Source organism: Triticum dicoccoides, chromosome 2B (genome assembly GCF_002162155.2).
Source record: "Triticum dicoccoides isolate Atlit2015 ecotype Zavitan chromosome 2B, WEW_v2.0, whole genome shotgun sequence".
In the NCBI taxonomy this organism is placed as follows: Eukaryota; Viridiplantae; Streptophyta; class Magnoliopsida; order Poales; family Poaceae; genus Triticum; species Triticum dicoccoides.
Window position 1 is genome coordinate 149,677,559 of NC_041383.1, and position 23,065 is coordinate 149,700,623.

At 48.3% G+C, this 23,065-nt stretch overlaps 4 protein-coding genes across 4 annotated transcripts; 2 read left to right on the forward strand and 2 right to left on the reverse strand.

Annotated features, from left to right (window-relative positions):
* The first annotated feature begins 277 nt into the window (after positions 1-277).
* Positions 278-5,845, forward strand: LOC119362679 (magnesium-chelatase subunit ChlH, chloroplastic-like). Its single transcript, XM_037627921.1, has 4 exons — positions 278-1,907; positions 2,010-2,092; positions 2,875-4,677; positions 4,782-5,845. The coding sequence occupies exons 1-4, from the start codon at positions 515-517 to the stop codon at positions 5,634-5,636; spliced, it is 4,134 nt and encodes a 1,377-aa protein (XP_037483818.1). The 5' UTR covers positions 278-514; the 3' UTR covers positions 5,637-5,845.
* A 169-nt stretch (positions 5,846-6,014) lies between these two features.
* On the reverse strand, positions 6,015-8,809 carry LOC119362680 (probable glycosyltransferase STELLO1). Its single transcript, XM_037627922.1, has 3 exons — positions 6,995-8,809; positions 6,730-6,856; positions 6,015-6,636 (listed from the first exon to the last, which is right to left on the reverse strand). The coding sequence occupies exons 1-3, from the start codon at positions 8,599-8,601 to the stop codon at positions 6,160-6,162; spliced, it is 2,211 nt and encodes a 736-aa protein (XP_037483819.1). The 5' UTR covers positions 8,602-8,809; the 3' UTR covers positions 6,015-6,159.
* A 4,676-nt stretch (positions 8,810-13,485) lies between these two features.
* LOC119360689 lies at positions 13,486-15,486 on the forward strand. Its single transcript, XM_037626219.1, has 5 exons — positions 13,486-13,610; positions 13,701-13,851; positions 13,949-14,298; positions 14,384-14,453; positions 14,899-15,486. Exons 1-5 carry the CDS (start codon positions 13,486-13,488, stop codon positions 14,908-14,910), a joined length of 708 nt encoding a protein of 235 aa, XP_037482116.1. The 3' UTR covers positions 14,911-15,486.
* Positions 15,487-15,578: 92 nt separating this feature from the next.
* LOC119362681 (beta-glucosidase 26-like) lies at positions 15,579-18,241 on the reverse strand. Its single transcript, XM_037627923.1, has 10 exons — positions 17,905-18,241; positions 17,718-17,793; positions 17,515-17,586; positions 17,335-17,422; positions 17,011-17,254; positions 16,798-16,913; positions 16,447-16,664; positions 16,330-16,361; positions 16,109-16,211; positions 15,579-16,000 (listed from the first exon to the last, which is right to left on the reverse strand). The coding sequence occupies exons 1-10, from the start codon at positions 18,199-18,201 to the stop codon at positions 15,720-15,722; spliced, it is 1,527 nt and encodes a 508-aa protein (XP_037483820.1). The 5' UTR covers positions 18,202-18,241; the 3' UTR covers positions 15,579-15,719.
* Between the last annotated feature and the right edge of the window lie 4,824 nt (positions 18,242-23,065).

Consider the following 23,065-nt stretch of genomic DNA (forward strand, 5'->3'; position numbering starts at 1 on the left):
GTATGTGCCACGCGCAGGCCGCGAACAGCGACCGCGGGCTATCCACCCGCCTCATCGGCATCCCCCGGCGGGGCGCGCCCCGGAAATCCGCCGCGGCCAATCGCAGCGCGCGCAGCCCCGATCGCGATCCGCTTTTCTCACCCCCGTGCCCCACCGCCCCGTCACCCGCCAACGTGTGCCGCCTCCCGCCACCGGATGCCCCGGAGCACCCCGTAGCCGCTTGCCCGCCACCGTACTTGGCATCCTCCCCTTTGGCAAGAAACCTATACATTCCCGAGCTGGCACACTCTCCAGCTCGCTCCTCGCCTCCCCTTCCCCTGCTTCAGAGGGACACGACAACAGAATCCAAGAACAGAGCAAGGATCGAGAGCCACCGCCCTCAGCGAAGAGACGAGGTGTAGTTGGATTGCCGCTCCATTGTCGTTGTTAAAAAATACTAGGTGCCAGTGGTAGTTTTTTATTGGCTTGGGGGGGTGTGAGAGCCTGTATTATTTTTATCCGGGTGGGGATAAAGATGTCGTCGCTGGTGTCCGCGCCGTTCGCCACGGCCACCGGGGCGCAGAAGAAGGCACGCGCGCGCGCGCCGCTGCACTCGTTCCTGCTCGGCGGCCGGCGGGGGCGGCGCGCGGCGGCGGCGACGATACGGTGCGCCGTGGCCGGGAACGGGCTGTTCACGCAGACCAACCCGGACGTGCGCCGCGTGGTGCCGGCGGAGCGCGGCCTGCCGCGGGTCAAGGTGGTCTACGTCGTCCTGGAGGCGCAGTACCAGTCCTCCGTCACGGCGGCGGTGATGCAGCTCAACGCCGACCCGCGCCGCGCCGCCGAGTTCGAGGTGGTGGGCTACCTCGTCGAGGAGCTGCGTGACGCGGACACGTACGCCGCCTTCTGCGACGACGTGGCGGCCGCCAACGTCTTCATCGGCTCGCTCATCTTCGTGGAGGAGCTGGCGCTCAAGGTGCGGGACGCCGTGGCGCAGCACCGGGACCGGATGGACGCCGTGCTGGTGTTCCCGTCCATGCCGGAGGTGATGCGGCTCAACAAGCTCGGCTCATTCAGCATGGCGCAGCTGGGCCAGTCCAAGAGCCCCTTCTTCCAGCTCTTCAAGCGCAACAAGAAGGACTCGAGCGGCTTCGCCGACAGCATGCTCAAGCTGGTGCGCACGCTGCCCAAGGTGCTCAAGTACCTGCCCTCCGACAAGGCGCAGGACGCGCGCCTCTACATCCTCAGCCTCCAGTTCTGGCTCGGCGGCTCGCCGGACAACCTCCAGAACTTCCTCAAGATGATCGCCGTCTCCTACGTGCCCGCGCTCAAGGGCGCCGACATCAAGTACAGCGACCCCGTGCTCTTCCTCGACACCGGCATCTGGCACCCGCTCGCGCCCACCATGTACGACGACGTCAAGGAGTACCTCAACTGGTACGGCACCCGCCGCGACGCCAACGACAGGCTCAAGAACCCCGAGGCCCCCATCATCGGCCTCGTCCTGCAGCGGAGCCACATTGTCACCGGCGACGACGGCCACTACGTCGCCGTGATCATGGAGCTCGAGGCCAGGGGCGCCAAGGTCATCCCCATCTTCGCCGGCGGGCTCGACTTCTCGGGCCCCATCGAGCGGTACCTGGTCGACCCCATCACCAAGAAGCCGTTCGTGAACGCCGTGGTGTCGCTCACCGGGTTCGCGCTCGTCGGCGGGCCGGCCAGGCAGGACCACCCCAAGGCCATCGCCTCGCTGATGAAGCTCGACGTGCCGTACATCGTCGCGCTGCCGCTCGTGTTCCAGACCACGGAGGAGTGGCTCAACAGCACCTTGGGCCTTCACCCCATCCAGGTGGCGCTGCAGGTCGCGCTCCCGGAGCTCGACGGCGGCATGGAGCCCATCGTGTTCGCCGGCCGGGACCCAAGATCAGGCAAGCCACCCCTCCACCCCCTTGGCCTCTTGGTCTGATTTGTCACTTGCATCAGTGTACTTTGAGCTGAACTGGGAATGGTCTTTCTTGTGTTTGATGCAGGGAAGTCGCATGCATTGCACAAGAGGGTGGAGCAGCTCTGCACCAGAGCAATCAGATGGGCAGAACTCAAGAGGAAAACTAAGGTATGCAGCTCACATCGATCCACCTGGTTGATGTATATTTGCTAGTATCCAAATTGCACTGTTTAAGCTAAAGAGCAAAAGCTAGCCTATAAGTAGTTCTGGCGTCCATCTCTTCTTAATAAGGTATAAATAGATGAACTTATCGACATATTAGCTCAACTAGTTCATTGCAAACTGAAAACTGGAACTGATTATTCAATTTGTGCATCAAACCTTCAATCATAGAAAAGGGGGCAGCCCGGTGCATGTAGCTCCCGCTTACGCAGGGTCCGGGGAACAGACAAACTAATCAACCATGTCATGCAAAAACTGAAATTACTCGCTCAGTTGATCAATTAACGCTTTTATCTTGCACCATTCACCCACTGAACAGTTTGTTGTACATATCAACGCCGTAAGCCTGCTAATCTGCTATGAGAACGAGATGTTAAATATATATGAAAAGTCCAATGCATCCTGGTAATGCCTATCTATCATCGCATCGAAGTTCAGTGAAAAGTAACAGCACATCACAAGGTTAAGCTAACAAATGCTAACTCACTGAACTTCTACTTACTCCTTAAAATTGAAACAAAAGATCCTTTGTGGACAAAATTTAACACTTCACTGCAGAATCTTAAACTTCAGTTATGTGATTTACTTTCCACTTCCATGTCAAATTCCTCATAATTAATTTTTTCGGGTACTCAAACTCCTCATGGGTGAAAATATTATACATGTTTCTCGGTTCTTGTATGCACACAAAACCATAAAGTAATTACCTTTTTACTTGTTTATTGTAGATGGACAAGAAGCTAGCCATCACCGTGTTCAGCTTCCCACCAGACAAGGGCAATGTGGGAACTGCAGCATACCTGAATGTCTTCAGTTCCATCTATTCTGTCCTCAAGGATCTCAAGAAGGATGGCTACAATGTCGAGGGTCTTCCAGAGACACCTGAAGAACTCATTGAGGAGGTTATTCATGATAAGGAGGCCCAGTTCAACAGCCCCAACCTCAATGTTGTTTACCGCATGAATGTGCGGGAGTACCAAGCACTCACCCCCTACGCTAACATGCTGGAGGAGAACTGGGGCAAGCCACCTGGGCATCTCAACTCTGATGGTGAGAACCTCCTTGTCTATGGGAAGCAGTATGGCAACATCTTCATCGGAGTGCAGCCCACTTTTGGCTATGAAGGTGACCCAATGCGGCTTCTGTTCTCAAAGTCTGCCAGCCCTCACCATGGGTTTGCAGCATACTACACTTTTGTTGAGAAGATCTTCAAGGCAGATGCTGTTCTGCACTTCGGCACACACGGGTCCCTCGAGTTCATGCCCGGGAAACAAGTTGGAATGAGTGATGCATGCTTCCCTGATAGTCTGATTGGTAACATCCCCAACATCTACTACTATGCAGCAAACAACCCTTCAGAGGCAACAGTGGCCAAGCGTCGAAGCTATGCAAACACTATAAGCTACCTGACACCACCAGCTGAGAATGCTGGTCTGTACAAAGGGCTGAAGCAGCTGTCAGAGCTCATCGCCTCTTACCAGTCTCTCAAGGACACCGGCCGTGGCAACCAGATTGTGAGCTCAATCATCAGCACTGCAAAACAGTGTAACCTGGACAAGGATGTTGACTTGCCCGATGAAGGCGAGGAGCTCCCAGCCAATGAGCGTGACCTCGTCGTCGGGAAGGTGTATGGCAAGCTCATGGAGATAGAGTCACGGCTACTGCCATGTGGTCTGCATGTGATAGGTGAGCCACCAACTGCCGTCGAAGCTGTGGCCACATTGGTGAACATAGCTGCCCTTGACCGCCCAGAGGAGAACATATTCTCGCTGCCTGGCATTCTTGCTGCGACGGTGGGCAGGACCATTGAAGATGTCTACAGGGGCAGCGACAAGGGCATACTGGCTGATGTTGAACTCCTGAAGCAGATCACTGAAGCTTCACGAGGTGCCGTAGGTGCCTTTGTTGAGAAGACCACAAACAGCAAAGGGCAAGTTGTTAATGTTACAAACAAACTCAGTTCCATCCTTGGCTTTAGTCTCTCAGAGCCATGGGTGGAGTACCTGTCCCAAACCAAGTTCATCAGGGCGGACAGAGATAAGCTGAGGACCTTGTTTGGATTCTTGGGAGAGTGCCTGAAGCTGATTGTGGCAGACAATGAGCTGGGAGCCTTGAAGACTGCCCTTGAGGGAAGCTATGTTGAGCCTGGCCCTGGTGGTGATCCCATCCGTAACCCAAAGGTTCTCCCAACAGGGAAGAACATCCATGCTCTCGACCCGCAGTCTATCCCGACTGCAGCTGCCATGAAGAGTGCCAAGATTGTTGTGGAACGTCTGCTGGAGCGGCAAAAGGCTGACAATGGTGGCAAGTATCCTGAGACAATTGCACTTGTCTTGTGGGGCACCGACAACATCAAGACCTACGGCGAGTCACTGGCCCAGGTGATGTGGATGCTTGGTGTGGAGCCGGTTACTGATGGGCTTGGCCGTGTCAACCGTGTGGAGCCCGTCAGCATTGAGGAGCTTGGACGCCCTAGGATTGATGTCGTCGTTAACTGCTCCGGTGTGTTCAGAGATCTTTTCATCAACCAGGTATGAATTAATGCCGCCTCTGCATTTGATTTGTATATTTTGCAGACAACTAAATTATTCATCACTTAACTCATGCACTAACGTTACACATCTGACCAATGCAGATGAATCTGCTGGACCGGGCAGTAAAGATGGTTGCTGAACTAGATGAGCCAATTGAGATGAACTATGTGCGCAAGCATGCCCAGGAGCAGGCAGAGGAGCTCGGTGTCTCGGTAAGAGAGGCGGCAACAAGGATCTTCTCAAATGCATCAGGCTCTTACTCGTCGAATGTGAACTTGGCAGTGGAGAATGCATCATGGACAGATGAGAAGCAGCTCCAGGACATGTACCTGAGCCGCAAGTCTTTTGCATTTGACAGTGATGCTCCAGGGGTAGGCATGCTGGAGAAACGCAAGACATTTGAGCTTGCTCTAGCAACAGCAGATGCCACATTCCAAAACCTGGACTCCTCAGAGATCTCACTGACAGATGTCAGCCACTACTTCGACTCAGACCCGACGAAGCTGGTGCAAGGGCTGCGGAAGGATGGGCGGGCACCTTCATCGTACATAGCAGACACAACCACAGCAAATGCACAGGTGCGGACATTGTCGGAGACGGTGCGTCTTGATGCAAGGACAAAGCTACTGAACCCTAGGTGGTATGAGGGGATGATGAAGAGTGGCTATGAGGGAGTTAGAGAGATCGAGAAGCGGCTGACAAATACCGTTGGATGGAGTGCAACATCCGGGCAGGTGGACAACTGGGTTTACGAGGAAGCAAATACCACATTCATCGAAGATGAAGAGATGAGGAAGAGGCTGATGGACACTAATCCCAATTCATTCAGGAAGCTGCTTCAAACCTTCCTAGAAGCAAATGGCAGAGGCTACTGGGAGACATCAGAGGATAACTTGGAAAGGCTCAGGGAACTCTACTCGGAGGTTGAAGACAAGATCGAAGGAATTGACCGGTGAACTCATTTCACTGATCAACCAGTTCCAGCATTTGACCAAGAAGAAATTCTTCTGCCTTGCTGAGTTGAAACTTGTATAATTTGTGATTTATAAAAGTTGTAACATGCAATACAGACCATTAACAAAGAGGGTGGTTCGTTGTGAATGTAAAAAGGAAGCATGAGTAGTTCTTTTTTGGGGAATATTGATACTTTGCTGTCACATGTTCATCTACGGATATAGTAACAGAGAATGGAGTGTCATTTTTAACTGTTTTAACAAAATAACATTTGAAGTTTAGCATTCTTCATTGTTATCTTTACATTGAACTGCAACAGTCCAATAGGTAAAGGTTTCATACTAGGAAACAATGGTGTTAATGTGATCGTGTGAGACTACTGATAAGGTAAAAGTCTCTTGTTAAATTGAACTTACAACTGAAAGGGAGGATGAAGAGGAACAAAACAATAACTTTAACGATCGTAGTTTTGTTTCCCCTTCCCAACCCAAATTATACAATTTTAGTGGACTCTAGTCTCCTGGATCAGACCAACTCCAGAAGAAAAGGATCTCCTGAAGCCATGACTCTGATTAGTTTTACAAAATCAATTTCATTCTCAACCTTCATAGGGTACACAGCATGTGCTTCAGGAGTATATATCGCCGAGAAAGTGGTATCTGATGGCAAGTTTGTCCGATAAGCAAGTTTTCCCAAAGCTTTGGGTTCAAAATTGCTCGGTACATCCATTGCAAGGAACAACATGGGGACTCCAATGGTGTGATGGATGTCTAGGTTTCCGATAACTTTAACGAGGTAGGAGAAGTCACTGGTGTACCGTCGAGGTATGTAGAATATCTCACTGCTGCAATGAATTATCTTATCTTCGCCTATGCTTCTTCTGTAATTGGCTTGATGATGAACTGGAAAACTGTCAACCGCATTTTTTACCATATTTCCTTGGTTCATAAACCATTCATTGTTATTTCCCGGTAGAGGGACATCAGACCATGATTCCTTCACCTGGTGAGAACCAGAGAAGTTAGTTTTGACAGATCAGAAAATTTGAATGTTCTATAATTCACAAATTTCACAAACCAGGACAAGGGTATGCACCTTGTTGGTTATCCAGAGCTTGGATTTATCAGCATCCAATAGGTTCCAATAATTTAGGACCATATGATCCTGAAGGAATACAAATCCTTCAGCGCCTGCAAACCGATCAAACACCTTGGGCAAGTACCTGTGATGAGAACTTGTCAGTAATCAATTCTACAATTTTGGTATCAAGCAAATGAAGCCTCACTGGATGAAGCAACAGTAGGACTTATGGGAACATGAAGAAAATTGCAAGGTTACAGATCAGGCTGATTGAACTCACTTGTATGCATGTGCAAAGTTGCTGGATTCGACAGCGAGATCTGAATTGCCTTGCTCTGAAAGAATAACTACTGCACGGAATATCCGACCATAAAGAAGCCTCCACTCTAGTGCAGTCCGGTCCACAGGTCCGGTGCAATGCACTATAAGCACAACATCACCAAAGTGCTTCCTCCATTTTATGAGATTGCCAATCTCAGTGCTTACTTCCCCAATCTCCTCCACCCCAAGATGGACAGAGGGCAGCTTCTTGGGGGCAAACTCCTGCTTATCCCCATGACCAATGGCCGCTCTCGGGCGGTCGATCTCCAATGACATCAACCTTGGCTGCCTGTACCCGACAGCGACCAGATCTTGCAGCCACGCAGCCATGAAATGCAAATCCTTCTCCCACCAGAAACCCTCCTCCGTCATCGCATAGCTCAAATCAAGAATCCGCTCAAAGAGTGTCGGTTTCGTCGACCGCCACTCCATCAGGAAATTTATCAGCCTCCCTACATTGACATGGATATCCTTCTCCTCATCGAATGGATGAGCATGCACATTATCAGTGCGATGCACAGTCGGTGGGTAGACCACCAGTTGGCCCCCAATCTCCCATAGTATCCTCTGTGCCCAATATCCACGGATAACATCGGATGCCATCGGACTCACCGAGACCGGCAATGCAAGACCCCAGAACGCCGGTGCATGGAACATTGTATTGAGCGAGTTGACCGGCGCCATCACGCCCTGTGGCAATGCGACCTTGGGTGCGTCTGCATCGAACTGAACATCGAAAGCCTCCATTTCCAGTGACTTCCGAGTGAGGTAGAACACGGCGTCAACATCTGGAAGACCATTGCACAGGCCCTGCTGTATGAACTGCCCACCGCCGTACACCATCGTGTAGAATTCCTCCGCGCCCACCTCCCCGGCCTTCTCCAGCGGCAGCCCCCGCGGCCAGACCGACGGCTGCCCGAAGTGCACGTACGGGTTCACCACCGTGCGGTTGGGATCGGCGTGGCTGTACTGCAGCAGAACGGAGCCGCCCCCCTGGCGCTGGTCCAGATCGACGTCGAAGTGCCTGGTGAGGTTGTTGCCCGCGACGGCGTTGCGGGCGTCCGCGTCGTAGACGACGCGCGCGCCGCGCTGCACGGCGAAGAGGTACGCGGCGGCCTTGCGGGCGTGGCCGCGGGCGGGGAGGAACTCGACGGAGCGGAAGCCGAGGCGGGCCTGGTCGGCGAGGGTGAGCAGCGCGGCGCCCGGGTGGGACCAGCCGGGCGGGGTCGCCTCGTCCGCGACGGCGAGGAGCTGCCACCCGTGGAAGGCGGCCAGCGGGCGGTGGCGCTGGTGGTGGGGCGACGCGGAGAAGACGATCCAGTGGGAGGCGCGGAGGTCGGGGAGCGGGGAGGAGGGGAGCCCCGGGAGGGGCGGCACGCGGGACCAGAGGACGGCCGGGTACGGGATGCGGCGGGGGACGGGGGAGGAGCGGCAGAGCGCGGACGGGGAGGCTCCGCCGTTGAAGAAGAGGAGGAGGAGGAAGGGCGCCGCCGCGAGCGCCGCGAGGAGGAGGTAGACGGCGCGCCTGGAGCTGGTGGTGGCGATGGGGGCGGCGTGAGGCGGCATTTGGGCGCGGCGGAGGGGAGGAGCTCGCGGTGGCTTTGGTGGTGGCTGGTGGGTCGGCAGTGGCGTGGGAGTCAACGCCGGCGAGCGACGCGGGGTCGCGCAGCCGGTGGGGGTGGTTCTGCCGGAGGAGGGGATTATTGCCGTTTCGGACCGGGCCTCTGCTGAGCTGTGCTGCTGGGTGGAGTGGGCAGAAAGGGCTCGACCTGTGGCATCTGGATGTGTGAGATCTGTGAGACTCTGACGACTTGACTCGTTTGAACCCCTCTCCCAAAGTACAGTAAGACGTTGATTTGTTTCTAGAATTCCTTTTGGAAAAAAAATTGAGATAAAAATGATTGACTACTCGTTCCATAATGTGTGTGTTACATTATGGGACAGAGGGAGTAGTTAATTGCAAGTGAGCACCCTATGCATGTGCCAGCGCGAACACAAACTCTCATGCTCTTTGATGACCGAAGCAAGCGCCACCGAGATAGAGGATTGCAGCTAGAAGATTTTATTGAAGATAACACCATTATCAAAGCAAGATCAAACATAAGAAGGATTCTTGCATGCACAAGAATAAAAATCGGGAAACCGCTACATCCTCCCCACAGCACCGAAGCGGTGGCTGAGGGTGGAAGAGAGGGATTAGATCTTCGGAGCGACACTAGGGTTTAGAGTGGTGGTTACAAAAAAAAGAGGAACTCATTGTCACGTACTCTTAGTCTTATTATTTGAGAACAAAGTAACTCTTCACGAAGACTGGAAGCTCTAATTTCGGGCTTGATATCATTGCACATTGTCGTTTTTAGGATTTCCTTGACTTTTATGATTTTTAGACCGTCGAAATAGTAAAAAAAACATAATTGCGGTGTCATGTCTATATTAACCCTACATGAATTTTTATGTTTGATCGCATTATAGGAAAAAAAGGATTTTTCAAGAGGTTTGAGTGGAGGTGGAATTCACAACAAAATGTAGTAGAAAAATCCTAGCGAAATAAAACATAGGATTCAATCCTACTATGAACACCATATAATTTTTTCCTAATGATTATCATCCTCTTAAACTTACATTGGAATGCTTTGATTAAAGGGAACCTTGTCATTGACTCTTTGCGTAGATAGCGCGATGGAGTTGTAATCCTATTTTCATGTGTCTCATGTGAAGTGCATGAATGATATTGTTTCCTTAATTTAGACATGAACTCAAATTCAGTTGTGAGATGCTCTGTTTATTTTGTGATGATGGCTTTTCCCCAAAACAAATTGTGATGCGATGTACAATTATAGTGTATTACATGATAATACTTCCTCCATTCCTAAATATAAGTCCTTGTAGAGATTTCAATGAAAACTACACACAAATGTATATAGACATATTTTAGAGTGTACATTCACTTATTTTGATGCGTAAGTAGTCCCAATTGAAATCTCTAAAAAAGACTTATATTTAGGAACGGAGGGTGTAATAATATTTTTCAACCCCTGGTAACCCCCCAAAAGTACATTCTACATTTTAAAAATAAGAAAGTTGTTCCTTTTATGTTGGAGTGCACTATTAGTTTGCTAGACTTTATGAGCAAATAAATTCAAACTTGGCATGCACAAATAAAATGGACAGAATGGCGATTAAAATAGCACAGTTGTAGCAGTGTCCACAGTTATAGATCACGTTTGGTCATTCTTACATAAAAACATTCTCTCTCGTAAACTACACAATTCAATATCTCATTTTTCACTTATAGTTACTTCCTTTTTGAGTTTTTGGGATTGTAATTCTAAACTCGCTATGCTAGCATATTTGCATAAGGAAGGTAGTCAAGAATGGTGATACCTGTCGAGGGGTCTCCAAAGGTGGCATCACTAGCTAGTATGGTTGCCATCCCGGTGTTGGCCTAGAATGGCAGTCCCAACTCACAACCTTCATACTGCATGTAGATTTCCATTGATGTTGATGTCATCTTGATGGACGTCATCATTGTTCTCCTGGCATATTGTTGTTGTTGAACACTCGTGTGGCAAAGCTATGTGAAGACTGGGGGAACTGTCGCCCCCATCCCCCAGGCTTTGCAAAACATAGCAATATAATGAGGAATTTGGGAGGGGGCTTAGATTGGGAAATTAAGTGATTATTACTTATGAATGTATTCACAACATTGTAAGGGAACAAAGGGGAAACTCAAGGTAGTGCGGTATAAATTAGACATGACTAATGTCTAATTATACTAAAAATCGGGTTCTACATAACAAAACTAACCTAGTTCATGTGGAACATGAGTTTTAGTATAATTTTCTTGAGATAGAGCCATTCCACCCGATTCGGCATCTCCTCACCTTCTTCACTTTGTGATGAATGCTTATCCAATCTGAAATGTGGGGGTCTCAAAATTTGTGTAAAGGAATTAGAGTGAATATCGATGCTCCATGGGATATCCCACTTGTTATCTGTTGATGATTGTATGGTTTTTGCACAAGCGTCAAGAAAAGGAGCCTAAATATTGCGGGGTGTCTTGGAAATGTGTAACAAGGGATCATGACAGTTGGTAAACAAAGATAAATCATCTATATATTTAAGTCTAAATAGCAATGAAGAGATCAAAGATGAAATGAAGCGAGCGTTGAGAATTAGAACATAGTCACTTGAAGAAAAATACTTAGGAATGCCAATAACCCTGGGGAGAAGTGTCACGTGATTTTTTGAGAAACTGTGTACAAGAGTAAACAACCTTGATGGACGTTTTTTTATGGTTCCACATGTCGAGAAGTTTTGATAAAAGTTGCAATGACAGAACTATAAAACTAGCCGCTTTAGCCTAAGAGGTTAACGACAACAACGGCAATATCCCGTTGGAGGGGAGATTGTGATAAACAAAATATGCATTGGAAGAAATGGGAAGAAATAGCACAATCGAAGAAGGCTTAAGGCATGGCTTTAGATATACTCCCTCCATCCGCGAATAAGTGTACTTCTAGCTTTTATCTTAAGTCAAAGTTTTAAAACTTTGACCAACTTTATAGGAAAAAGTAGCAGCATTTACGGTACTAAATTAGTATCACTAGATCCGTTTTGAAATGTACTTTCATAATATATCAATTTGATGTCATATATGTTACTGCTCTTTTGTATATAGTTGGTCAAAATTTTAAAACTTTGAATTAGGAAAAAAAGTTAGAAATACACTTATTCGCGGACGGAGGGAGTACTCATCTTTTCAACATATCAATGTTAGGAAAGCAAGGGATGAGGTTAATGACAAACCCAAATTCATTAAAGGGCAATGGAAGTTTTTCTCCTCATAATACTGACTTCATGTTTGCGAGAAAAGAAGAATGATCATTCCCGTGTGTGACAAGTTATTTGAGAGTAATATATGCACTACACTTAGGACTAATAAAAAGAATTGGCTACGGGAACAGAGCGGCCATATGGCATGACCATTATATTCATCTGTACCACATGGAAAACCTATTTTTAGAAAGGAACGAGCCAATGCAGGTATGGTTTATAAACCTACACACAGAGGAAGCTGATATGTTCAAAAGTTAAACAAAAAAATTCACCCATGAATGTAAATGAAATTATGAGAATCTATCTTGGAAAATTGGATTATGATCTATGTGTTGTGGACTTACGCATGAAATTCGAAGTGGCAGAGGTATGTGAAGGCTAGGGGGCGTCACCAACCGCCATCCCCACATGTATATATTTTACTTAGGGGCAATTCTTTTACTGGCTTTTTCGGGCTTCTAGAATAAGCTGCCTTCTACCCAACTTATTCTATAAGCCCAACGAAAAATATTTTTTTAGAAGTCTATTAGTCAAGTCTTAATTGGTAGGCTTCTAACAAAAAAAATTTGGTTGAGCTTCTAGAATAAACCAGATAGAGGATAGTTTATTCCAGGTTAATATAGAAACCAGCAAAAAAACAGGCACTTAAAACATAGCTCGAGGCTAAAATTACAAGATCACGAGAAATCATGAGGAGAGGTAATCGCCTCAATATGATTCCTTATCAACATGTTCTTTAAACCGAATATTTCGTAGCTTAAAATTCATACAGTCCTAAATAGTAGTTAAGGTGGGGAGGTCCCTATTCCTATGACAACAACATTCCTAGAAATCCTTCGATCCTCTCCCTTCAGACCTGCTGTTACAACATGTCAATCTTACACCCTTTACACGCCAATAAGAACTCATGGAGCTTGGGTGCCAACGCCAGTCACTAGTACCATTATACATAGTTACTCCCCCGTTAAAAAATATAAGATATTTTACTACCTTTTTTTGAATCAGATGTATATAAACACGTTTTAGTTTGTTTGTCCATTTATTTTTGTATGTAATTTGTATTGAAATACCTAAACATCTTATATTTACGAACCAAGAGATTACATGTTAGGGCCCGTTTGGATTAGCGTTTCCGATCGTTTTCTGCCCGGTATAAGATACGGACCTCCTCTGGTCGTTTTCGTTTCAGGCTAATATTAAGTGTTGACCTGTAACTTACACCTGTAAAATAAATACAGGTGTATAAAATTACCCCCATTCCAAGTGGGGCCTTAAGAAGGATACTTACAAAAATGATAGGCATATGAAATCTATGCAACAGAAAGAGCTGCCTCGAGTCAAAAATCAGTAAAATCTGCAAATTCATACTCGACCAGTCGACCCATGTGCCCTGGCGAGCGTCGACCCCGCATGTCAGCCTCCCTGACCCCCCACCGCGCCGCACGCCTCCTTACACGGGCGCTACACGCTTTGAAATTTCAAAATGGCACCGCTACTGCTACCATCCTATTCCTTCCCCCAAACTTCTCAATTCCCCAACAAAATCCAACACCGCCACTGCCTCCTCTAGTCCTCTCCCACATCACCACGGCCTGCCCCCTTGCCGGCGACATGAGAGCGGCCCCCGCCACCGCCTCCGGCGCGGCGGCCTTCCCCACCTCCGCCGACGTCGCCCTCGCCGGCGCGCTGCTCTGCCTCGCCGACTCCCCGCCCGCGCCGCTCCTCCCCACCGTCAGGTAGGTAATCATCCGCCGTACCGCTACTGGTTTTCCGCCCGCACCCGCTTCCGCGTGCTCACCGCCCCATGCGCGTCTCCGCAATTGCAGCGACGAGCTCCCCTCCTACTCCGGCTCCTCCTCCTCCTACTCCGTCACCTCGGCGAGGTCGTGCGTGTCCGACGCGGCGCGCCGCAGCCGCCCCATCGACCCCCTACGCGTGCTCGCCGTCATCGCCTCCCTCCGCCGCATCGACCCCAAGGTAAGCAACAATCGCTCGTCTGCTAGTTCGCGGTTTGTCCGCCGTGCCTGTCTTCTGTAGTGATGTGCTGATCGATGGCTCTGGTCGGTGGCTCTAGGTACTGGCGCAGGCGACCAGCAAGCTGTTCCAGGGCGAGCCGGCGAAGAGGCGGAAGGGAGTGTGGATCGAGGTCATCAACGGCGAGGAGGAGGACGGGGAGGAGAGCGAGAGGGCCAGCGTGGTGGCCAGCGAGGGGAGCACCATCACGGGAGCCGCGTCCTCCCGCTCCACGGCCACGTCGGGGAGATGCCGCCGACCTCCGCTGGCGAGCGGTGGTTGTGAGAGTCTGGTGCGGAGAGCGGACTCGATCATGAAGTGGCTCTCGCGGCCGAAGGCGGCACCGGCCACGGAGACGGCCATCCGCGCCGCCGTCGGCGACAACGCTGTAACCAGCAAGGCTCTGCGCTGGTGAGTAGGCCAATTCCTCTAACCAACTATCGTATCTGAAGATGTTCTGAAATTTGTTGCCTGACTCTCTGTTTGGAATCCGCAGGTTGCTGAAGCAGAAGAGAGGGTTGCGTCGTGCAGGCACTGGTGGCCGCCCGGATCCGTATGTGTACATGGTACGTGAAATCTGTGCCACACAGTTTGCGTTTGGATGATGATTTGATTTCTGAAGGTAGCTGAATATAAGCTATGACTGAATCAATGTAACTGAGAGTCAGTGTCCAACTTCTAGATAGAGTTAGGGAGTTGTTACTTATTGGAGTAGTAATTTCCAGTTACCAAGTAGAGAGCAAGTGGAATCTGAAAACCATTGTAAAATTTGATTAACTGATCCTAGTTCCACTCATAGCCTCAGTTTTATAATTCTGGAAGCCCCATTAATTGAACCCTGAACCCCGCAAATTTTGTGGCAAGCTTGATGTCTGACGATCAACTTGGTAATCCAGGTCTTTTAGTAATTATTTTGATCACATTCTGAGACTTCTAACTTAGCTGCATGCCTACTTTACTTACCAATTCCCAGGCTTCTCATGTATACTAATTGTTTCTATAATTTTTCAGATTGCAGGCTGAAGTGGTGAAGTTAAGTAAGCTGTGTTATAGCAAGGAGTTGGCACCTATATACTCCCTCCGTTCCAAAATAGATGACTCAACTTTATACTAAAGTTAGTACAAAGTTGGGTCATCTATTTTGGAACGGAGGGAGTATATATCTACTGGAAAGGTCAAGTTAGCTTTTGAAGAGTATTTAGTAATTTCTAGCACCTGCTGTTTAATCGATCCAGTTTTGCCTAGCCTCCCCGCAGATAACAAATGTAGGATAGGGATAGATATTTACGTGTTCGCAATAGCTTGCAAAGCACTGGTGAAAAGCTCTTGGATAGAAAGGTAAATGGATAGTCATATAGATGGCAGTTTCATGATTATGAAGTCATTATTCATGTATGCTGAGAATCAGTATAATCCTCGCAAGAAGCATGAGAAATAATTGGTACTGTTGGAATCAGTATAATAAAAATATAATGAGTTCAGTTTCGGGGTACTGGTTTGCAGAGAATTTATCATCTGGCTTTCCTCTGTGAGGCCATGTGGTATGCTGTTGAAATTGTCTCATTTGATATTATGATATTCAATTATTTCATGTGCTTCAGTTTACCTAAACTGATCTGCTTGCGGTGTTTTGACTCTTGGGAAACAAGACTTAGAAGACATGTCTTTGCTTCCCATTGTAGTATTATATATAAGGACGGGCAAAGCCACAACCTCAATGGCCTTTTATTTCAAGTTTCTTAAAAGTCTGAGGTGCTATGATAAACATACACTACGTTATGATTTATTCTAAAAGTTGAAACAACTGATCCTCCTGGATCCTGTTTGCAATCCTAGCTCCTCTTCTTCTCCGAGAGCATGTTCTTGAACCACAAGGCTGAGTCCTTGGGGTACCTCTTCAGAGTATTGAAGTCCACATAGGCGATGCCGAAACGGGCAGTGTAGCCGAGTCTCCACTCGAAGTTGTCAAGCAGAGACCAAGCGAAGTACCCAACCACTCGGGCGCCATTGTCTATCGCCTTCTTGAGCTCGGTTATGTAGTCTCTGTAGTAGCGGATCCTTATTGTGTCGTGAACACCGTCAGCGATGCTGACGTTGCCCGGCTGGTCCATTCCTGTCAGATCATAAGCATTGATCATTTGTGTCCTTGTTAGTTGAGAAGGACAAGTTATAATTTGTTGTTTAATTGAAAGAGACAGTTATCAGTTGAGATCAGCAGTACCGTTTTCAGAAAGGATCATTGTAGGATTTCCATATCTTTCTTTAACATAGGTCACGGCCTTGTTCATTCCCCATGGCACAATGTAAAGCCAGTCGGAGTTTGCCTACATAGATTCAACCAATTTACAGTTACAAAAATTCCTCAGAGGCTCTGCACTACTCCACGTACGGAGTACTACAGTATACCCATATTACATAAGATAAACCTAGAACTGCACTTACACGAGGTCCAATAGGCACACCATTTCGTTCATCTGCAAAGACATACACATCATGAGGATCTGAGAATGTGAAGAAGTATGGAGCAGAAGGATTTGGAGTGAAGGTGCAAGATCTCACAGACAAATCCAACATGCCAATCATCCTGGTAACTGACCGGCGTCAGGTTCCATGCCCCTGGGTCCTTCATGTAGTAAGAAGTGTACTGGTTGATACCAACATAGTCAATGGAGCCTTTCACCATCCTGGACTCGTTGGTACTGAAGCCCGGCAACCTGTTCCCGACAATCTTGAGCATCGACGATGGATAGCGACCATTGGTAATGGGGTCAAGGAACCTGCTAGGATAATATATATTCAGTTTGCATGCCTCCAAACAAAGTTAGTGACAGTTGGTGGGTAGACCCTGTGTTGCAATCTGAACTTCTGAAGCAAAATTTTATCATGGATGAAATGGTTTCAGGGTCTTACCATCCAATGTGGAAGTCCCTTGCCCTCTGCGCCGCACCTTGATCCGCGTTGCTGTTGCTGTGAGGTTCGTACCACACGAAATCCAGGAGAATCCCAATCCTCCCCTTCTGGTGAGGCTGTTAAATAGAATGAACACAGTTCACATTCACTCCCGGGCACTGCCATCGAATCTATGGGCATTCAAGTGAAAAATGACTTAGGTACAGTCTCTACCTGATACTTCTCACGGTATCGCTGCACCGCTGCGGAGTGCGAAAGGATGATATTGTGCGTGACAATGTACGGCTCAGTCCTGGAATCGCCTCCTGCAGGGCACTTGGAACACCTCCCCGGCGCATGTAAGCCATTGTCATAGCCCAGAGCGGCGATGACCCTCGGCTCGTTGAAGGTAAACCAGTTCTTCACCCTGTCTCCGAACACCTTGAAGCAGAACTCGGCATAGTCCGCAAACGCGCCCCTTTTATCAAAGGATATCGCATCAAAAGACATGCTTAAATTCAACTCTGAAATGTGGAAACGGGTGTCTGAAATGCTTACACAATCTTTGGGCTTAGCCAGCCTAGGTACTGCTGATGGAGAGCCAGTGGGAGGTCATAGTGGTAGAGGTTTACATATGGGGTGATGCCTAATCCACCATTATATACAAGGTTTAGTTAAATCAGGATTCTGGACCCTGATGCTGAGAGCTTTTTGCCCAGGTGCAGAAAATTCAGTTACCTTGCTGGAGCATGTAATCTATGAGCCTGTTGTAGTAGTCTACTCCTTCCTGGTTCACCTTCCCAGTCCCATCTACAATTTTATTATGCACAACTCTACATCAGAAACTACTTTTTATCCAGGCGAAAAAATATTGGATCGAAAATTAGCAAGCTGCTGCAGTTGGAGGAGGGATCAGGACACACACACATATATATATATACCTGGGAAAATCCTGGACCAAGAGATCGAGAACCGGTACGCGTCGAAGCCCATGTCCTTCATTATGCCCACATCCTCCTACACACACCTCGGAATGAAGACCTCTGTCAAGCATCAGGACACACCAAGAAACACCAGAAAAACATAGCAGTCAGGACGATTGTTCATTCAGTATACAGTTACACACACCTTGTACCTATGGTACTCGTCGACCGTCACGTCGGCGGTGCCATTGCCGGCGATCGTCCCTGGTATGGCTGCGAAGGCGTCCCAGATGCTGGGCCCTCGGCCGCCCAGCCTCGCCATGCCCTCCACCTGGTACGCCGACGCGGCCGTCCCGAAGACGAACCCCGCCGGGAAGCCCTGCCGGCTCAGCCCGCCGGTGTTGTGGATCTCCGGGTTGGGCCCGTCGCATTGCGCCAGCGGCAGCAGGTGTGGAGCCACCGCCAGTACTACCACCAGCAACAGTGCCGCGGAGGACCTCATGTCTGCCCGAGCACCGAGGAAGGAGGAATGACGGGGACACGGGCCCTGCCTTCCGGGCTTTATAGAGCCGAGCTGAGCCCTCGTAGCTAGGCTCCTGCTGAGTTACTGATTGATTGTATTCGCTGCAGCTCGGTTCGAAGCAAGGTTGTCACGATCGCAATCCGCATCTTGGAATCTTGGTCACGATTCTGATGGACCGTCTCGGCTATGATGCGACGTGGCCTTGATGCTAACACGTTCCAGGTGTTACTATCAGTGGCACGTAAATGCCATTCTCCAAGGCTCCAAGCCACTGAGCGGCGACGGTGACAGGTTGCAAGGTGCAAGCATATACGGCAAGGCAACGGAGTGAATGTGTGCAGGGCACGCGCCACACTTGGATAATGCCTGCCGTGCTAGCTTTGGTAGTGTAGTTACTCCTGGTTCAGCTGGGTTGGTGGCTAGAGTACAAGAGTACGCATACGGTGCCTACACACGTAACACACCCGCATGGCCAGATGTGCGACTCGTTGGACTTGAACTGCGCTAGGCAACAATTTTCGTGTGGGAGATAAGATAACGTGCCTAGGTCGGGGCGGTATGGGCGGCACGGTAGAGGAAGAGAAGATAACGTGCGCACCGACGGGTGCGGTCGCTCCGGTGGAATGGTGGTCTCCTGCGCGACCACCGGCTCCGCCGACGCGTGCAAGTCTGGGGCCTCCCTCTAAGCCCTTTCGTCTCCCCGGCGGCACGAGGCGTGTGCGGGGTGAGCCGCTCGCGGTTGCGAGCACGGCGTCGCGATCCGCCGGGCGAGGGAATTGCACAAACCACCGCTTATTGGGGCTGGTGTTGCACAAAACACCTACTATACGAGTTTGTTGCGGAAAATACCACATATTGGTGTAATACGTTGCAGATAGGTCTAATCTAGTATTTGGATGCATTGACATAATTACTGACAAATGGGTCCCGCTTCTAAGTGCACGCGTGATAATAAAACCCGGCCACATCAGCCAATGTATATTAGACCAAGAAGTGAAAAGACCAGAGTTAAAAAAAACAGTTTAATAAGTGGGTTGGAAGCCGACTCACAAAAATAGATGGGCTGAAAGCCGACGTCGATGAAACAAGACACAACCATCTCATACATAGTGGCTCGAGCAAAGAGGGACGCAGATTTTTAAAGCACTTGCACCCATGCCTTGCTATCCTGGTCCTTCAATATTGCTTTAAGATCTGTGCGAGAGAACTAAATTTGTATATGCATTTTTTCTCTTTTTCGTTTCTCTCATATAGAACATGTTTTGAACTTCAAACTTTGCAGCGCAGCAAAACTTACTAACTATAATGTGAGATAAAAATTTCAGAATTTTTCGTCCAACATAAATACTAAAAATATATATATATTAATCAAATAAAACTTATTTTTTATATTTATGTTGGGCGGAAAAATCTAAAAAAACTATCCTAGATTTTAGCTAGAAAGCTTTACTGTTCTGCAAAGGTTTTAACTTGAAGACTTTACTGTTCTGCAAAGGTTTTAACTTGAAGACATGTTCTATGTGATAGAAACAAAAAAGAGAAATGTACTTGCACGGATCTTGATACGAAGAATGGATGGCTAGATAAGAGGGGCCTAGGTGTAGGTGCTCTAAAATATATTTTCGGAGCAGAGAGAAACGACCTAGCACAGAGTTTCCGCATAGGAACAGCAGGCGGCGGCGACCATCCCATCAGTGGTGATGGAGCCGTTACCCAATCATCGGGTAAGCACCCCCCTCTCACCTGAGCTATGCTCGTCTTCTCCCCTACCTTTCTAGGTCTTCTTCTCCCTCATGAAACCCTTACATTTTTGGGGATAAATTTTGCCGTTGATCGACATATTTTTGTTTAGGATCCTATTTTTTGGGACGTTTGTGTTGTTATTACTTAGGTTCTGCGCTTGATTTTGACATGTGTTTAAGGCCTTGTCCTTTGTGTCGGTATAAATTTTGTTTCAGCAACATATCTGATTATTATCCTTTATCCAACTTTCATGCCAGCTACTTGATGCTAAAATCTAATGGGAACAATATCTACCATGTTTTTGTGTTGGTGATCTCATGCCGAACTTGCTTCATTTAAATTTGGGTTCAAAAGTTAACAATTTTAGAAAAGTGTGCTTTTTTTTGACATTTTCAGAAAAATGTGAAATAATTTCAGTAAATACTACATATATTCAATACTAATCTAGGAAAGTTTCGGCTCAACTGGACCACAGGTTTTGGAGATAATGGCAGTCTAATATGTTGGCTGATGTGGCCGGTTTTATTGTCACATGTGCACTTACGAGCGGGACCCATTTGTCAGTAATTATGTCAATGCATCCAAATACTAGATTAGACCTATCTGCAATGTATTACACCAATATGCGGTGTTTTCCGCAACAAACCCGTATAGTAGGTGTTTTGCGCAACACCAGCCCCAATAAATGGTGGTTTGTGCAATTTCCTCTCCGCCGGGCTGTCTGTCGTCGGTTTTGGCAGGCTTCGCGGCGCGGAGCCGGCAAGGCACCGACGCTCGTGGATAAAAACGTACTTGCCCCATCTCTCCACCGGGATGCACTCGCTGCTGGGTGGAGAGATTTCTGTTTCACGCGCCGCAGGTTCGTTTGCGAGCGATGGGAAGATAAGGTGAGCCGGAAGAGGGGAGGCCTCCGGCAGCCGCATGTGCGAGCGATGGTGCTGGTGGGACAGGAATCACAGGATCATGCTTGGTTGGTTTTGTTTGTGCGCAAAATTTAGTATGCAAACGTCCTTTCAAACAAGTTCAAATGAAAAAAGTACATGCAACAGGCCAAGGAAAGAAAACATTTTTTCTAGAAATACACTACAAACACACACTCACGTACACTCGCCCGTCCCTATAAACGCACTGACGCACGGACACACATCATATCTCTATGAGCATCTTTAAAAGACTGTGCTGTCAAATCTTAAGATTAACGAAGTCACCATAGTCGTCTCGCTATCAACGAAAATGTCGCCTCCTACTGAAAGAACATTCTATATTTATAAGAGATACACGTGTCAAACCTGAATTTGATCCCTAATGGGTGGGGTACACATACATCAAGCGAAATTTGGAGCTATTAGAATTCAGAGTTCAGCTTGGCTATTCGGGTCTATGCTAAGGTACAAGGTTGAAAAAAGAGCTAGGCGCAAGAGAGACGGTTAACCTTAGCATAATGTCTAAGCGTCCTAGGCGCAGCCTAGGCGGGCATAAAATTCTGACCATCAGTTTGTATGTGGGATATTATATGTGTATTGATATCAGTTTAGAGAATATAATTGAGTAAACTGTCAGCTATTACAGTTGGAAGATTGTCAATTTAGTCTGTCACTGCAATATGACATGATTTCTCATTTGAGTGGACAATTTCTTGTTTGACAAGCCTAGGGTTCTACTTATCCATAGGCAAAGCGTTTGGTCATTGCCTAGTGCCTACCTAAGCGTGCCTAAATGCCCCTTAGGTGTTGCATTTTTCATTATTTGTCCTCAAAGTTGAAAGTAGATCGAACATGGCATGTTGCTCCCGGTTAGCCACAAGGTCGATCGCCGCCTCTCTGGCTGGCTCGCTTCTTTTCTTTCCCGGGGAGGGAGGTTGACGCTTATCAACTCTGTGCTAGCAGACATACCGAGTTATTTCATGTCTTGCTTTCCATGGCCCAAAGAATCTCTCGCTAAGCTAGATGGTCTACTTCGAGCGTTCTTTTGGCAGGGTAAGAACAAGATTAAGGGTGGGCAATGCCTCATGGCTTGGGACAGAGTCACCCTTCCCCGGGCAAATGGTGGTCTGAAAGTTAGGAATCTGCAGGCGCATAACCAGGCCATGATATGTAAGTTTGTGGCAAAAGTCCTTCGGTGTTCGGATATCCCCTGTTTTCGTTGGTTTGCTTCACAGTACTGCAAGGATTCTTTACCTCATGGTGTTAGCAACAGAGACACGGTCATGTGGAAGGGCTTCAAGGGCTGCATCCCCTTGGTCATCTCTTCTTCTTGCTGCTCTGTAGGTGCTGGTACTCATGTCTCCTTTTGGCATGATCAATGGTTGCACGATGGAAGGCTAAGGCACATTTCCCCGTCTTGTACCTGTTCGCTCGCAACCAATAGTGCTCTGTCCAATCTCAGTTCACGGAAGGCAATTGGAATGTACGTCTGCACCCAAACCTGTCCCAAATGGCACTCCAACAACTTATTTTATTGAATCAGCTCATCGCGGATGTGGCCCCTGATAGTTCGTGCTCGGGCATCCGTGTTCCCTCGTTCGTTGGCAACAGGCTAAGCACAGGTCATTTCTATCGGTTACTCACCTTCAGAGGTGTGCACTGGGATTTCGAGCCTTGGATTTGGGATCCTATAATACCACTAAAGCACAGGGTCTTTCCACTAATAGGAAAAGGGCCTAATGTGAAGCACATTAGTCCCGGTTTGTAACAGAACCGGCACTAATGTGACCATTAGTGCCGGTTCCAACGGCTAGGGGGGCGGAGCTCATTAGCCGGTTCGTGGCGAAGCTTTAGCACCGGTTCGTGTCACGAACCGGTACTAAAAAGAGTGGTGGTAGAATGTTGTCAGAATGGGGCCCGTCTAGCACCTTTAGTACCGGTTCATGCCACGAACCGGTACTACAAGTCGTCCTACATATAAACCCTTCGTCCAGCTCGCTCTGTTCTTCCCCATTTCCCCTCTCCTCTCTGTTCTTCCTCTCTTTCCCCTCGAGCTCATCACACATTTTGCCCAAATTTTGTCAAGATTTGAAGGCCCCATCCATTCAAGTGATCACAAAGGTTAGCAACTTTGTCCTTTCATCCCTCATTGCTAGATTAGCTCTTGCAATGCTTTA